Source organism: Lampetra fluviatilis, chromosome 53 (assembly GCF_964198595.1).
Source record: "Lampetra fluviatilis chromosome 53, kcLamFluv1.1, whole genome shotgun sequence".
In the NCBI taxonomy this organism is placed as follows: Eukaryota; Metazoa; Chordata; class Hyperoartia; order Petromyzontiformes; family Petromyzontidae; genus Lampetra; species Lampetra fluviatilis.
Genome location: NC_136327.1, coordinates 6,614,388 through 6,632,254, shown reverse-complemented (window position 1 = coordinate 6,632,254; position 17,867 = coordinate 6,614,388). Strand labels below are relative to the sequence as shown.

The 17,867-nt window shown below is 51.6% G+C and overlaps 1 protein-coding gene and 1 long non-coding RNA gene across 2 annotated transcripts in view; one reads left to right on the top strand and one right to left on the bottom strand.

Annotated features, from left to right (window-relative positions):
• Positions 1-5,400: 5,400 nt before the first annotated feature.
• LOC144949344 (uncharacterized) lies at positions 5,401-7,305 on the bottom strand. Its single transcript, XR_013640270.1, has 3 exons — positions 7,287-7,305; positions 5,861-5,947; positions 5,401-5,645 (listed from the first exon to the last, which is right to left on the bottom strand). It is a non-coding gene; the product is annotated as an uncharacterized LOC144949344 (long non-coding RNA).
• Positions 6,659-17,867, top strand: part of LOC144949338 (potassium/sodium hyperpolarization-activated cyclic nucleotide-gated channel 2-like) — an 86,669-nt gene continuing 75,460 nt past the window's right edge. Inside the window, exon 1 of the mRNA XM_078879310.1 lies at positions 6,659-9,331. Within this exon, the coding sequence (XP_078735436.1) occupies positions 8,403-9,331 (929 nt within the window). The 5' untranslated portion in view covers positions 6,659-8,402. The remainder of the gene's footprint in view (positions 9,332-17,867) is intronic.

The window sequence follows — 17,867 nt, the reverse complement described above, 5'->3', positions numbered from 1 at the left end:
TACCTTGGCGCGGTGTGTAAACATCGCCACTGGGGAGACAAAGGCGGCCGGGCGTGGTGCTGGCCCACCCACCCCTTCGTGTGCCTTGCCGACCTTCATAGGTGCTCGCTAACAGCACTTGCCTCAACAGTCTGTTAAGGCTACACGGGGGATCTTTGTCTTTGTACTTTATGCACGTGGTGAGCGGTGGTTGTTCTCGTTAAGCGGGCGGCTACCCGAGTTCGATTCCCGATCACTTCCCCCCCACCCCGCTAAGGTCGACTCGGCCTCAAATAAGCACCCGGCGCCGGGGAAGACAAAGGCGGACGGGCACCGGTGCTTGCTCGCCTCGCCGTGCTGTTCTGACATCAATAGGCGCTCGCAAAGCACTCGCCCCCGACGCGTTTCTCATGTCAATGTTGCTTTGACCTTTTCGAGGAGTCGGCAGTGAACCTTGCAATCGTCACCTGCGTCCCCCCCCTCCACCTCACCCGCCCCCCGCCCCCCCTCCACGGACGGGATTCATTTGTCATCCGTCGAGCCCCCCAACGGAGTAAATTTGCGACGCGATTTTCCAATTCTGGGGCAAAATTGGGGGGGGGGCGGCACTCACTACGCTTTGTGAGCGACGTGGAGCGTTCATGTGCCCCCCTCTCCCATCTCCCCGACGTTCTCCCAACCGCCTGTGGGTGAGGCAAAAGGCTGCGCGTTTTATTGTCGGGGTATTTTTTTTCTGGCGCGCAGTATTAATCACGGAGGCCCGCGTGGATTCGAACCGGGAATTAAACAAAGCGGCGAAGGCGCTTTGGGGCCCGGTGCCGTGATGACGTTGCTTCTCGTACCCGGTGCTGGGCCTCCTCTAGGTTGGCTCAGCCTCAAATGAGTACCGTGCCCGTGGTGCGGTGTGCAGTAGTGCAGTAAACATCCCAACGAGGGGAGACAAAGGCGGTCGGGCGTGGTGCTGGCCACCCCACCCCCTCGTGTGCCGTCCCGACCTTCATAGGTGGTGCTCGCTAACAGCACTTGCCTCCAAAAGTGTGTGTCGAGTATGTGTGTGTGTATTGTTTTCTACGTGTGTGTAATGTGTGTACTGTGTATGTGTCCATGCATGTCGTGCATCAAGGTATATATGAGCCAGAGGTCGCAAACGGGTTTTGATTCCTTACCCGTACCCGGCCGCACCACGGTCGCAAATGGGTACCCGTACCCGGCCGGGTACGGGTACGGCTACCCTACCCGTACCCTACCCGAAATGAGTGACAAACGGTGACTCACCAGTGACTCACGGCCTACCCGTACCCGTACCCGGCCGCACCAGGGTCGCAAACGGGTACCCGTACCCGGCCGGGTACGGGTAGCCGGGTATCGGGTAGGGTACGGGTATCGGGTACCCGGTTGCGACCTCTGATATGAGCCAATCAATGTGTGCACTTACTGCGTTTATCATGCCCGGGTGTAACGCGTGTGCTATATGTGTGCACCAATGGTATATACCCATATGTGCAGGCAATGTGTTTTTTTTATGTCCGTACATATGTGCGAATCGTATCAGTCGATGCATTCATAACGAATGTCGCCCCGTTATGAATGTCTATGAACGCTTAACATATTGTGTGCAATCTTAATTTGGAGCTTTCGTGCGAACGCTGTTCATGCGTTTAAGAAGACACACACACACACACGAGTCTGTACGTCAAATGCTGCTTCAACGTTATCAGCGTTGGCCAGGCCAGCCAATCCCACAGTTGTACTGCACGCCTATGCTCCCAAACTCCACCGGCCCGCACTCATCCAGCAGTGGATTAGTTAGCCAACGGGAAAGGAGTCGGCCCAGCCTGCAGGTCGGGGTGCCCCCTGGTGTACGACCGATCGGAGCGGGCGAATATTATTTGAACCCGACACAGACCGTACTCAGACTTAAATGAGTTCACCTGTACCGAAAGCTGCTGCAGCTGTGTACACATCAGCACTGGGGATACAAAGACGGCAAGGCGTGGTGGTGGTGGTGGTGCCATGCCGGCCTTCGTAGGTGCTCTCTAATAGCGCTTGTCACGAGCCCATCAAATATATATACAAATTTCGATTTAAAGCTTTCGTGACTGCGGGGATTCATCTTCTTGGTTCTTTCGGTGAAGTCATCACGTAGAATGGAAATAATAAAATAATAAAAATAAAACATAATAAAATAATTATCACGACGTTTCGGCCACAACGCAAGCAGCCGTCCTCAGGTGAAGAACAGGTCTGTTTTATTTTTATTATTTTATTATTTCCCTTCTACGTGACTTTACCGAAAGCACCAAGATTATGAATCCCTGCAGTCACGAAAGCTTTAAATAGAAAGATTACTAATCTATTATATAATTACAATATGCCCCCCTCCCTCCCTCCTCCGCCTCTGATCTCTGCACCTGATGGGTTCAGTGATGAAGTTGTCCTGCTAAGACATGAAGCAGGTGGATTGCTTCACGATTCTGGCAAATCGCCCGATGATGCTGGTTGATGTCATTACCAGCGAAACGTCGTACTACTTAGATTGTGAATGTTGTGGATTTACTCTGCAACACACCGGTTGGCTGAAATAGTACACTACACTATACACTACACTATGCACTACACTATACACTACACTATACTATACACTATACTATACATTACACTATACACTACACTATACACTACACTATACACTGCACACTACACTATACACTACACTATACACTATACTATACACTATACTATACACTACACACTACACTATACACTACACTATACACTACACTATACACCAGTGGCGGCTCCTGCAAAATCTCTCAGGGGGGGCAAATGTCTGGATGATTTATAAGGATAAGGTCCACCCATGCAAAGGATAAATTAACAGCTTAAGCATGTAAAGGCAACTTCACTTCTTTAATATTAATGAAAAATAAAGTGACTCTTACAATACATATTGTTTGTTTCTATACTCACTATTAATACAATCCACTCAAGTTTCTTTTATTAAAGATTCCACTAGGTGGCGACAAATAAAATTGTTGACTGAAACGTGCTTACGTATGATGACGTAAGCACGTTAGTGCGAGCCCTCCGGAAGCCATAGAGAATGCATTGCAGCGCCCCCCGTTCGAAAAAAAACATCTTTGAATGTAAGTCTATGGGGCCACTCGGGGCGATTCTCAGCCGGAGTGAAATCGCCCAAAAAGAGGCGGTACTCCACATAACGTGACATGACGCTGATTGGACTATATCCAGAGGCACAGTGACGGCTAGCGTGACTCTGTGGTTGAATGACATTGGTGGTGCGTCGCCCAATCGCCCTAATGAAGAAACCGCCCCTGCTGTACACTAAACGATACACTACACTATACACTACACACTAAACGATACACTACACTATACACTACACTGTACACTGCACACCACTACACTATATACTATACTATACACCACACTATACACTACACTATACACTACTATACACTACACTATATACTATACTATACACCACACTATACACTACACTATACACTACTATACACTACACTACACTATACACTACACTATACACCACACTATACACTACACTATACACTACACTATACACTACACTATACACTACTATACACTACACTATACACTACACTATACACTACACTATACACTATACTAGTAACGAATTGGCATTTTGTTTACGCGACAAATCCCTTACTAATTGACTGTGTCGGGTGGTGGAGGGTTACGACACATTTATACTTACGCGATCTAAACAGCCAAAAACACCTTCATTATGACTAATATTGGGTCGCGAAAGCCTGCCACGTGTTGAGCTGAGTTCTTGTTGACGTTTGTTTACTCTGGGGATGCCTTCACCCAGTCTCAAGGCTCACTCACAGGAGGGTCATGCCGAGTGTTCGCAGTAGGGGGTGATGCCAACTGCTGCTGCTGCTCCAATCGAATAATTTGCATCAAATTCATAACCTTTGGTTCTTTCGGGAAAGTCACGTAGATATAAAATAAAATTACTAAATAAAAAAATAAAAATTAAAAATAAGTAAGAATACAGAAACACGAGTCTGTACATCGAATGCTACTTCGACATTATCAGCGTTGGCCAGGCCAGCAAAGCCCACAGTTGTACTGCACACCTATGCTCCCAAACTTCACCGACCCGCACTCATCCAGCAGTGGATTAGATAGCCAACGGAAAAGGCTGGTTTTTATTATTTATTATTATATTTGACGACGACCGCTTGTGTTGCGATCGAAGCGTCGTGAGTTTATTCTTTTTTTTTAATTGTATTTTTCATCTCCGTGACTTTACCGAAAGAACCAAAGAATATGAATTCCTGCAGTCACGACATTTTTAAGCCAAAACATTTTCATCCAATTGTTTTACAATAGTGGGATGTTTGGAACAATACCAGAGACATTGCGTGCGTGTATGTGTGTGTTGGAATTACCTATGGGGGGAAAACCTCAGAATCCGTAGGAAACCCACACGGAACAGGGGGTGGGGGGGGGGCATACAAACTCCACGCAGAGTGGCACCCTAGTCCTAGATTTGAAGCTTTCGTGACTGCAAGGATTCATATTCTTAGTTCTTTCGGTAAGGTCACGTGGATAAAAAATGAAATTAAAATTAAGAATAAAAAAATTAGTGATTACATTTTTTTATTTTGTATTAATTTTAATAAAATCAGTGATTTTTTATTTTTTATTTTCATTTTAATTTCATTTTTTACCTACGTGACTTTACCGAAAGAACTAAGAGTATGGCACCCTAGTCGCCACGAGGCACGCGTGTCACCCACTGAGTCGCCAAATGCCCGCGTGCCCTCTCATCAATCCGTCGCTGGGACCAGAGCCACTCGGGTCGCGGAGATTCTTATTAGACGATACTTCACCACGCGGGGTCACTGACGGTTGGGGAAGCGTAGAAGTGCAGTACAACGCAGGACGTCGCGCTCCACTGCCCTCTGCCGGACAGCGCGCGTAGCGGGGTCCTATCAAAGCCCTGGCCAGGCTGTAGCACTGCTTAGCTTCTGAGATCTGATTTACCCCTGGCGTCTTCATATTTACAAACACAAAGGCGCAGCTGCGCAATAGCATGCTCATGCCACTGCTGCGTGGCGGAAGGGCCTCCACTTGAAGGATGTCAAGAGATCCCCTCTGGACGAAGGTTGTTTGGCCTACTCTTCCACGATGACCCTGACGTGTTGGGAAGAGTTTGGGAGTAGCCCATGTTCTTGGTTCTTTCGGTAAAGTCACGTAGAAGGGAAATAATAAAGTAAAAAAAATAAAACATTAAAATAATTCTCACGACGTTTCGGCCACAACGCAAGCAGCCGTCCTCAGGTGAAGAACAGATCTGTCAGACGCTGTCTTTCCGACAGACCTGTTCTTCACCTGAGGACGGCTGATTGCATCGTGGCCGAAACGTCGTGAGAATTATTTTATTATGTTTTATTTTTATTATTGTATTATTTCCCTTATACGTGACTTTACCGAAAGAACCAAGAACATGAATCCCTGCAGTCACGAAAGCTTTAAATCGAGAGTACCCCGTGCTTTGCCCCATCACCACACGTCACGCGCCGACTTTACCTTCGTTGTTACCCCGTCGACTTCCGTGTGCGCACTGCGTGGCGTGCATGCCACCGCTGTTGCTACTGAGTAGAACACGGGGGAAGAGAGAGAGACACACACACACATACACGTGAAGGATGTTGCATTTAAGTGACTTGCAGCAGCATCTACTTAATATATGTATACAGTATACATGTATACATGAATAATGCATGGACTGCTTGCCCCGTGCGTGTGTGTGTGTGTGCGCGCGTGTGCAGTGGGGAGATCTTTGTAGCGGTGCGTTAGGGGACACCTCTTCGTACGGGGTCTTCGGTTGATCGGACACCCAACACCGCTGGAGCGAGTGTCCTTGCGAGTCTGGAGGACGGCCTGCGATAGGCTAGCAGTGGAAAGAAAAATGCCACGTGCATAGCAGCGCATGGATTTGGCGAGAGAGGATTTCGCCGAGGAGGTAATGACGATGGGGCTGATTGAGGGGGCTGAGAAAAGATGATGTTGGTAGCGGTGATGATGATGATGGTGATGTTCTTATTATATGCATCGGCGTTGATATTAATGAATTAATTCATGAATTAATTCATTAATTTGATTGCCAGGGTGTTAAACAGGCACACTCATCTTCAGATTCATTGAAGCATGGTCATCTTTAAAATCCATCATTTCATCTGTGATTGCTGTTAGCATCATAATCCTCTCTGTCATCAATTTTAGGGTCCATAATTGTATTTAGCATCGAGCAGACAACATCATCAACTATAACATGTAATATGGACATGATCATTTTTAGGATCATTTTTAGCATCTTGTTATGTATATCTTATCATCATCATTATCGTTGTTATACTTTGACGACATCATAGTGCTCGTATCATCATCACGATTTTCAACATAATCAGAATTAAATATCATCATCATCAACCATAATACTTTGCATTCATTCATTCACCACCTATATTTTGTCCTCACGTTGAACATCACACCTCTTCACGATTAATATCCATCGCCATCATCATCACCTTGCGCATACTCACTGTTAGTATCATCATTAGCAACGATTAGTATATTAATTATTTTTAATGTGTGTCCAACTTCTTTCGCACCGCACGTGCTAAACCTACACCATTTTCCTATTTAAATCTAAATTGATTATGAACCTTATAGCCACGATTAAGATGGATAACGAATTACATGGTCATAAGCTTTAACTTCCAAATATCGTGATCATGATATCATAATTAGGATTTATCATCATAATTTCTAGTTATGATTCAGATACATCGTCATCTGACCTTCACCGATATCCCACATAATCCATATTATCTTTAGCGACTGGCTTCATTATCTAATTGCCATTATCACAATGTCAAAGGGAAGCCGGTAGATTTACTGTAATTACCTGACATCACCATAATTGATCAATTACACCACCATCTACCATTCAAATAGATCGCCAGTCATTACATCAAAGATTACAGCATCATCAAGCAGGAATCACAATTACATCTTCATGATCCAGTAGCCACGATCAATAATCACCATCATCACCATCACCACCATCATCACCCAACAACATTATAATACATTATCAGCCTCATTATGTGTTTTTTAGTCACACATTAGCATTATCGTACAAGAGTCAATCAATACCATCATAACACTGTACATGGACTACAATTTGAAAAGTGCATTATCATCATCTATTAGTCAAGATCAATTACATCACCGCCATCATCGTCATCATCAAAGCTGGAACAAACCCGATAAGAACTTAAGTGATCACACGCGCGCGTGAACACACACGCGAACACACACGCACGCGCACACACACACACGCGCGCGCACACACACGCGCACACACACACACGCGCGCACACACGCGCACGCACACACACACGCGAACACTGACACGCGAACATACACACACGCGCGCACACACGCACGCGCACACACGCGCGCGCACACACACACACGCACGCGCGCGTGAACAGACACGCGAACACACGAGCGTGCGCACTCAACAACATAAAGACGATCGCACACACACAGACACACGCGCGCGCTCACACTGTATAGAAGAACGCAAGAACGCACGCAGACACGCGCACACAGACACGCGCTCACAGACACGCGCACACACAGACACGCGCACACAGACACGCGCTCACAGGCCACGCGCAGACGCGCAAGAACACACAGGAACACGCGCACACAGAACACAACACACAAACACACGCCCGAGCAGGCGTATATACATACAACACGAAGATAACAACACCACACACGAACCACAACACACACACACAAACATACACGAGAGCAAAGCCAAAGATCCCCCGTGTGACCTACATAGACGGCTAGGGCAAGTGCTGTATGCGAGCACACAGACACACAGGAACACACACACAGACACACAGGAACACACACACAGACACACAGGAACACACACAAGAACACACACAGACACACAGGAACACATACACAGACACACAGGAACACCCACAGACACGCAAGAACAAAGACACACGTAAGAAGACGCGCACCTGTAACACACACAGACGTACATACAAATGCACGGGCCCACACAGTAGTCGTACACAAAAGGACACACACACACACAAGAGAGGCGAGGGAGGGAACGCGCACAGTGACGAGAAGAGCGAGAGAGAGCGGGAGTTTGTGAGATATCTGGAGAGAGAAAGAGGTGGGAGAGAGAGAGAGAGCAAGAGAGAGAGGGGGGGAGGAGAGCGACGGGTGGAGGCTAACATTACTCACACGGCGCGGGCGGGACAGACACACAGACTCACCACGCGCACAGACACACGCGCAGACTCGCAATGGATAAGCTGCCACACGCAATGCGCAGACGCCTCTACAGCCTGCCCCAGCATCTGTGCCCCCGTGCCAGTCTCATTGACTGCGACGACGAACACACGAACGGCAGCCAGAACGAGCACCAGCAGCAGCAGCAGTCATCCAACGCGGCCGATCAACAGGGAGGTCTTTGCCCGAGCGTCGGAGGGAGTGGCGGTGGCGGTGGTGGCGGCGGTGGTGGTGGCAGACTCATTCGACTACGGACTCTTGCTTCGTCCACATCTCCCTCGAGCACCGGCGGTGGTGGTGGTGTGGCAACCACCGCCACAACAACAACAACAATCGCGAACACGATCTCGCCGGGAGTTGAGTCTTGCCGGGACGAGGACGAGACCAGAGTTCTGGTGGCCAAGTGCAGTCCCAACGGCGACTGCGCGCAGAGTCGCGAGAGCCTCGCGTCCGTGGAGACCAACTTCGGCAGCTGTCGATTCCTCGAGGACTCGGCACCGCAGGAATCATCCGACTCCAACAACGCGACCACCATCCGCTTCGCGGACGGGGCCATGAAAAGGTCGTCGAGACGACGTCAACAGCAGCGCGTTGGCGGCTCCCGAAAGGACGACGCTTTATCTTCGGAGCAGCAGCAGCAACAGCAGCGGAAGATGTCTCGTCGAGGGGGCAGCGGTGCCAGCGTCGGTGGTTCGATGTCTCTGCTCAAAGCGGAGGACGGAGGGCCGGGCGCGAACCTCGGTTCGACCTCTGCGGCGGGGGAAGACGTGGACCAGACTGGCAGTCAGAGCAGCTTCATGCACCGGCAGTTCAGCGCGATGATGCTGCCAGGCGTGAACAAGTTCTCGCTGAGGATGTTCGGCAGCCAGAAGGCGGTGGAGAAGGAACAGGAGAGGGTCAAGTTGGCCGGATTCTGGATCATCCACCCATACAGTGACTTCAGGTAGAGTCGGCGTGGTGGCGGTTGGTGGCGGAGGAGGAGGTTGTGGTGGTGGGGGAGGTGGTTGTGGTGGTGGTGATTGTTGTGGAGGTGGCGATTGTGGAGATTGTGGTGATTGTGGTGGTGGTGCTGGTGGTGATTGTGGAGGTGGTGATTGTGGAAGTGGTAATTGTTGTTGAGGTTTGTGATTGTTGTGGTGGTGGTGAGTGTGGAGATTGTGGTGATTGTGGTGGTGGTGCTGGTGGTGATTGTGGAGGTGAGGGTGATTGTGGAGGTGGTGATTGTGGAGGTGGTGATTGTTGTTGAGGTGGTAATTGTTGTGGTGGTGGTGATTGTGGAGATTGTGGTGATTGTGGTGGTGGTGCTGGTGGTGATTGTGGAGGTGGTGATTGTGGAGGTGGTGATTGTGGAAGTGGTAATTGTTGTTGAGGTGGTAATTGTTGTGGTGGTGGTGATTATGGAGATTGTGGTGATTTTAGTGGTGGTGCTGGTGGTGATTGTTGTGGTGGTGATTGTGGAGGTGGTGGTAATTGTGGAGGTGGTGATTGTGGAAGTGGTAATTGTTGTTGAGGTGGTGATTGTTGTGGTGGTGGTGGTGGTGATTTTGTAGTTGGTGATTATGGTCGTGGTGGTGATTGTAGTGGAGGTGCTTGTGGAGGTTGGGATTGTAGTGGTGACTGCTGGTGGTGGTGCTTGTGATGATGGTGGTGGTTGGTTGTGCTGCTGGTGATTGTGGTGGTTGTAGTTCTGTTATTGCTAGTTCTACTGCTGGTGGTGTAGATGATTGTAATGATGCTGTTGTTGATTGCTGTAGTGATGGTGGTGGTCCAGAAGATGCCAGTGGTGGTGCTGGTAGTGATGGGGATAGTGGTGGTTGGTGGTGGTGGGGATTGTGATAGCGGTGGTGAGGACTGGTGGTTGATTGTGATGTTGGTAGTCATGGTGGTAGTGATTGTGGTGGTAATAGTGGTTGTGCCGATGTTGTTGCTGTTGGTGATGGTGGCGACTGTGGTGCTGGTGAGTGGTGGTGGTGGTGGTGGTAATAGTGGTTGGGGTGGTGGTGGTAATAGTGGTTGTGGTGTTGTTGCTGCTGGTGATGGTGGCGACTGTGGTGCCGGTGAGTGGTGGTGGTTGTGGTGGTGGTAATAGTGGTTGTGGTGTTGTTGCTGCTGGTGATGGTGGCGAATGTGATGCTGGGGAGTGGTGGTGGTGGTAGTAAGAGTGTTTGTGGTGTTGTTGCTGCTTGTTATGGTGATGGTGGCGACTGTGGTGCCGGTGAGTGGTGGTGGTGGTGGTTGGGGTGGTGGTGGTAAGAGTGTTTGTGGTGTTGTTGCTGCTGGTGATGGTGGCGACTGTGGTGCCGGTGAGTGGTGGTGGTTGTGGTGGTAGTAAGAGTGGTTGTGGTGTTGTTGCTGCTGGTGATGGTGGCGAATGTGGTGCTGGTGAGTGGTGGTGGTGGTGGTTGTGGTGGTGGTAAGAGTGTCTGTGGTGTTGTTGCTGCTGGTGATGGTGGCGGCTGTGGTGCTGGTGAGTGGTGGTGGTGGTTGGGGTGGTGGTGGTCCGGGCTCTTTTGCGCTGTTGCGAGGCAAGACTTGGGATTGGTGGATCACGTGCAGATTGGCGAACCTCTGAACCCCGCCCGCTGGGTGCATGGCGAGGTGACCGGGGATTAGCCTTGTTGACAGTACAGCAAGTCGGTTCGCGTGATCGGCTCTTTGAAAGCCGTCTCCCCCTTTACTGGGCATCTGTGTAAAAGAGCTTCATAGCTCATCGGATTCCTCCGGTACAAATACAGATTTCCGTATGCGGTGCGATGGGGTTCCTCCGGGTTTTTCCCCGACAAGGAGCCGAACTCTGATGAACAATTTAACCGGCCAACCATCCCAATGTAGCAGGACCCCTCCCGTGGAAATAGAGAGTCTTGAGACTCAGTGTTGTTCTCCTCGGTAAGTCGGGGCAAATGTTATTAAGTCGTAAATAGATTTATGCACTTATCAACCTCCAGGAGGGGGGGGGGGGGCTGGTGGGGAGGGCTTTTGTCTGACTTAATGAAATCAGGCTACGTGTGTATTATTAACACACTGCTTTGGTCTGTTAACACAATAATCTCGACATTCACGCAACTTGACCGATGTGTGTTCAGCAACATTAGATTGGAGGAGCTTAACTTACGGGGGTAGTTACGATAACTTAAGCCGTTAAGTTGCGAACGAGTGGTGGTGGTGGTGGTGGTGTAATAATACGTGGAATTGTCGATTGTTAACAATTCTTAAGACTCAACGATGGAGGCATTACGAATCGATGTGTGTTTTTTAAAATTTCTGGAAATTCTTATTCTGGTGCGATTATATAAACGTTGAGGCTAACGTGGTGCAAAAAAATGAGCCTATCCTGAAGTTTACGCGCTGTTCTAGGCGACTCATTTAAGGCTGAGTGGATCTAGAGGAATTGCCGGATGAGGCCCCGAGGTGTCACTGGCCGCCGACGTTCAGCCAACTCGTTAATATCGATCCGAGGCTGCCGGGAACGCATTAAATACGAATAACAAACGAAGATTCCAGCCGGCATGGACTTCAACAGACGGTTCGGGGCAAGTGCCGTTGGCAGGGCGCCTGCTAAGAACCGTCACGGCACACGAGGGGGGGGGGGGGCTGGGTGGTGGCACGACCCCGCTCCCGGCCACCTTTGTCTCCCAAATGATGATGTTTACACACCGGAGCCAGATACTCATTTGAGCGGAGTCAACTTGAGCCGAGTCCCAGGGTCCGTTCCAGTTGAGCTGAGTCACTGATGTCACTGCCACCCCCCCTCACCCCCCATAGCCACGCACTGTAATCCACCCTGGCCCCCCCCTCACCACCCTGCCCCCCCCCGCAAGTAAATCGGGTCGGAGTCGTGGGGGTTCGCGCTGTAGGCTCCCTGTGGGCCGTGACAACGCAGTGCCCCCCCCACGGCCCAAACACGCCCCCCCCCCCTCGCTCCCCCCCCCCCCATTCCCCTTGTCCAGCCACCCCCCCCCCACACGGCCCTCCCACGCCCCCTCCCCCTCGCTCCCCCCCCCATTTCCCTTGTCCAGCCACCCCCCCCCCACACGGCCCTCTCACGCCCCCCCCCCTCGCTCCCCCCCCCCATTCCCCTTGTCCACCACCCCCCCCCCCCACACGGCCCTCTCACGCCCCCCCCTCGCACATCTCTCCCCCCCCATTCCCCTTGTCCAGCCCCCCCCCCCACACGGCCCTCCCACGCCCCCTCCCCCTCGCTCCCCCCCCCATTTCCCTTGTCCAGCCACCCCCCCCCACACGGCCCTCTCACGCCCCCCCCCCTCGCTCCCCCCCCCCATTCCCCTTGTCCACCACCCCCCCCCCCCACACGGCCCTCTCACGCCCCCCCCTCGCACATCTCTCCCCCCCCCATTCCCCTTGTCCAGCCCCCCCCCCCACACGGCCCTCCCACGCCCCCCCCTCGCTCCCCCCCCCATTCCCCTTGTCCAGCCCCCCCCCCACACGGCCCTCCCACGCCCCCCCTCGCTCCCCCCCCCCATTCCCCTTGTCCAGCCCCCCCCCCCCACACGGCCCTCCCACGCCCCCCCTCGCTCCCCCCCCCCCATTCCCCTTGTCCAGCCCCCCCCCACACGGCCCTCCCACGCCCCCCCCTCGCTCCCCCCCCCCATTCCCCTTGTCCAGCCCCCCCCCCACACGGCCCTCCCACGCCCCCCCTCGCTCCCCCCCCATTCCCCTTGTCCAGCCCCCCCCCCCCCACACGGCCCTCCCACGCCCCCCCTCGCTCCCCCCCCCCCCATTCCCCTTGTCCAGCCCCCCCCCACACGGCCCTCCCACGCCCCCCCCCCCTCGCTTCTCCCCCCCCATTCCCCTTGTCCAGCCCCCGCCCCCACCCACCACCTCTCGCTCTCACACGCGGTATTTTTAGACTCGCAATGTCAACCGCGGAATCGTCGTCTCGCCGCTAAAACATTGATGATGCACGGTGGAGGTAGCGGAGGCGGCGAAGGCGGCGCTGATGATGATGATGCGCGTGCGTGCGTGCGCGCGCGTGTGTTGTGGCGGGAGCGGTGGCGGGAGCGGTGGCGCAACGGTTAGCGCACCGCGCTACGTATCCCGGGCCACACCGTTTCCAATTCCCGCTCACGGTCAACAACACCAGTGACCTTTATTCATGGGTGCTCGCTAACGGCACTTGCCCCAACAGTCTGCTAAGACTATAGGGGGGTCTTTGCCTTTGTGAGTGGGTGAGGTGTGCCTGTGTGAGTTCAGGGGGAGCGGTGGTGTAGCGGTTAGCGCACTGCGCTTTGAACCCGGCGACCCGAGTCCGATTCTCGCTCACGGCCAACACGGGTGACGATTATTTGAACCGGTTTTGGGCCTCCCCTAGGTCGACTCAGCCTCAAATGAGTACCTGGTGTGGTGTGTTAAGATCACCACTGGGGATACAAAGGCGGCCGGGCGTGGTGCTAGCCACCCACCCCCTCGTATGCCGTGGTGGCCTTCATAGGTGCGCGCTAACAGCACTTGCCCCAACAGTATGTTAAGGCTACACGGGGGATCTTTGTCTTTTTTCGTGTGTGAGTTGAGGGGGAGCGGTAGCGCAGTGGTTAGCGCTACGCTGCGCTATGGACCCGAGTTCGATTTCCGCTCAAGGTCACCAACACCGCTGACGATTTATCTGAACCGGTCCTGGGCCTCCCGATAGGTATCCTCAGATACTTGAGTAACCGGTGCGGTGTGTAAACCATCGCCGCGCGGGGAGACAAAGGCGGCCGGGCGTGGCGTTGGCCACCCACCTCCGTATGTGTTACTCGCTAACAGCACTTGCCCCAACAGTCTGTTGAGGTTATACGGGGGGGGGGGGGCATCTGTACCTTTGTTGTGTGGTGGAAATGGAGCGGTGGTGCATCGCTTAGCGCACCGCGCTAGCCACAGCGTTTGTTATCCCATCCTTCAAAGATCCGTTCCCCCTTCCACGTAAAACAATTTAATTTGGTTTATTTATTTTTTTACACATCCTTTCAGCCTCACGGCTTTTTTTTTTCTTTCAAAAATACGTATTCATTTACTTCTGAGCACGCAAAATTTCAGCAAACAATTAATTAGTTTCGATTTAAAGCTTTCGTGACTGCAGGGATTCATTTTCTTGGTTCTTTCGTTAAAGTCACGTAGAATGGAAACGAAACGTCGTGGAATTATTTTATAATGTTTTATTTTTTATTATTTTATTATTTCCATTCTACGTGACTTTACCGAAAGAACCAAGAAGAACAATTAGTTCGTGTTCAAAACTTGCAGAGCCGTGCTCTGCTTGCAGAAAATGATGTCGAACGGCCAGACGTTCATCGGCAAAGACTCTCTCTCTCTCTCCCGTGAGACATCGCTCCGAGTTCTAAGCAGAGCCCTACAACACAGCGCACAGAATAATGAATCGTCAGTTTGACGTTGCAACGCGCGCGTGTTGAACTTTCTTTCGCAGCCGCGCGTATCCAACGGTGCCAATCGTGCGTGCTTTGTCTCTCCGCATTCATCTCGCTGCTTGTGATCTCCACAAGCACGGGCAACATTTAATAATGAGCGGCACTGACCAGCGTGGTGAAGTATGGTCAACACCCATGTCCCCCCCCCCTTCTCTCTCTCCGGGAACGCCGAAACCCCGGCGGAGGGGGAAGGACTTTCATCCAGCAGTGGATCGCACAAAAGGGATTTGCATAACGAATGGCGGGAGGGAGGGGAGGGGGAGATTTTCTGGTCCCTTCGGCAGAGGTCGCAAACGGGTTTGATTCCTTACCCGTACCCGTACCCGGCCGCACACAGGGTCGCAAATGGGTACCCGTACCCGGCGGGTACGGGTACCCATTTGCGACCCGCTCCCTACCCGTACCCGTACCCTACCCGAAATGAGTGACAAACGGTTACTCACCAGTGACTCACGGCCTACCCGTACCCGTACCCAGCCGCACCAGGGTCGGAAACGGCTACCCGTACCCCGCCCGCACCAGGGTAGCCGGGTATCGGGTAGGGTACGGGTATCGGGTACCCGGTTACGACCTCTGTCACTTGGGACAATCTTGCCCGAGCCGGGATGAGCCGCGGTGACGCAAGGCGGTTGGAGGCCGACGCCTTGGCGAGGGGAGGAGCCACGAGACGGGGTCTGGGGCGGGCCCCCCCTCCCCGACCCTGATGCGCTTCGTCCGGAACGCACGGAACCACTTTGACGTCTCTCCCAGCGGCACTGAATGTTTGAGATGTTCCATGCGGGGGGGCAGTGGGCGGGGGGAGGGGCAGTAGACGGTTGACTTTGGCCGATCATGATTGTGATGCGGTCCGGTATGATTATGATGATAACGATGATGATGAGTGTCCGGTATGATTATGATGATAACGATGATGATGATTAAGTATCTGACAGGATTATGATGATAACGATGAGGAAGTGATGATGGTTATGATGAGAAATAATGATGATGATGGTGATGAATGCAGTAACATTGGTTGCTGACGGTAAGTGTGTATCCAGTGGGTGATGATGACGATGATGATGACCCAATTTCGACTCCCGCTCACAGCCTAACATCGGTCACGAATATCTGAACCGGTCCTGGGACTCCCTAGGTTGACTCAGCCACAATTGAATACCTGGAGCGATGTGTAAAAACATCAGCACTGGGGGGGGGGAGACAAAGACAGCTGGGCGTGGTGCTGGCCACACACCCCCCCCCCCTCGTGCGCCGTTTCGGCCTGGCGCAAGTTCTCGCGAACAGCACTTGCCCCGACATTCTCTCGAAGGCTATAAGGGGGATCTTTGCCCCTGTGTTGTACGTGTATCTCGTGCGCGGCCTTCGCGTTGTTAATCGCAACAATAACGATCACGATCACCACTGCCACAGCGCCCGAGCGAGGCGAACCCCCGTTGCCAAGGGTTTGCTGAGCGGACACCCATCAACGGCGCGACTTGTGGCAATGCGGGGGAGACGGAACGCGGACAGAGTGTCCGCGTCTTCCCGATCGCCGAGGTCGGATAAGCGTCTATGGGTCTCTGTGTTAGTCTATGGGTCTCTGTGTTAGTTAGTCTATGGGTCTCTGTGTTAGTCTATGGGTCTCTGTGTTAGTTCGTCTATGGGTCTCTGTGTTAGTCTATGGGTCTCTGTGTTAGTTAGTCTATGGGTCTCTGTGTTAGTCTATGGGTCTCTGTGTTAGTTAGTCTATGGGTCTCTGTGTTAGTCTATGGGTCTCTGTGTTAGTCTATGGGTCTCTGTGTTAGTCTATGGGTCTCTGTGTTAGTCTATGGGTCTCTGTGTTAGTTAGGTCTATGGGTCTCTGTGTTAGTCTATGGGTCTCTATGTAAGTCTATGGGTCTCTGTGTTAGTCTATGGGTCTCTGTGTTAGTTAGTCTATGGGTCTCTGTGTTAGTCTATGGGTCTCTATGTAAGTCTATGGGTCTCTGTGTTAGTCTATGGGTCTCTGTGTTAGTCTATGGGTCTCTGTGTTAGTCTATGGGTTTCTATGTAAGTCTATGGGTCTCTGTGTTAGTCTATGGGTCTCTGTGTTAGTCTATGGGTCTCTGTGTTAGTTTATGGGTCTCTATGTTAGTCTATGGGTCTCTGTGTTAGTCTATGGGTCTCTGTGTTAGTCTATGGGTCTCTGTGTTAGTCTATGGGTCTCTGTGTTAGTCTATGGGTCTCTGTGTTAGTTTATGGGTCTCTATGTTAGTCTATGGGTCGCTGTGTTAGTCTATGGGTTTCTATGTAAGTCTATGGGTCTCTGTGTTAGTCTATGGGTCTCTGTGTTAGTCTATGGGTCTCTGTGTTAGTTTATGGGTCTCTATGTTAGTCTATGGGTCTCTGTGTTAGTCTATGGGGTCTCTGTGTTAGTCTATGGGGTCTCTGTGTTAGTCTATGGGTCTCTGTGTTAGTCTATGGGTCTCTGTGTTAGTTTATGGGTCTCTATGTTAGTCTATGGGTCGCTGTGTTAGTCTATGGGTTTCTATGTTAAGTCTATGGGTCTCTGTGTTAGTCTATGGGTCTCTGTGTTAGTCTATGGGTCTCTGTGTTAGTCTATGGGTCTCTGTGTTAGTTAGTCTATGGGTCTCTATGTTAGTCTATGGGTCTCTGTGTGTGTCCTATGGGTCTCTGTGTTAGTCTATGGGTCTCTGTGTTAGTTTATGGGTCTCTGTGTGTGTCTATGGGTCTCTGTGTTAGTTAGTCTATGGTTTCTGTGTGTGTCTATGGGTCTCTGTGTTAGTCTTAGTCTATGGGTCTCTATGTTAGTATATGGGTTTCTGTGTGTGTCTATGGGTCTCTGTGTTAGTCTATGGGTCTCAGTGTGTGGTCTATGGGTCTCTGTGTTAGTTAGTCTATGGGTCTCTGTGTGTGTCTATGGGGTTCTCCGTGTTAGTTAGTCTATGGGTCTCTGTGTTAGTCTATGGGTTCTTTCCTTCAGTGTGTAGTCTATGGGTCTCTGTGTTAGTCTATGGGTCTCCTGTGTTAGTTAGTCTATGGGTCTCTGTGTTAGTCCTGTGTTAGTCTATGGGTCTC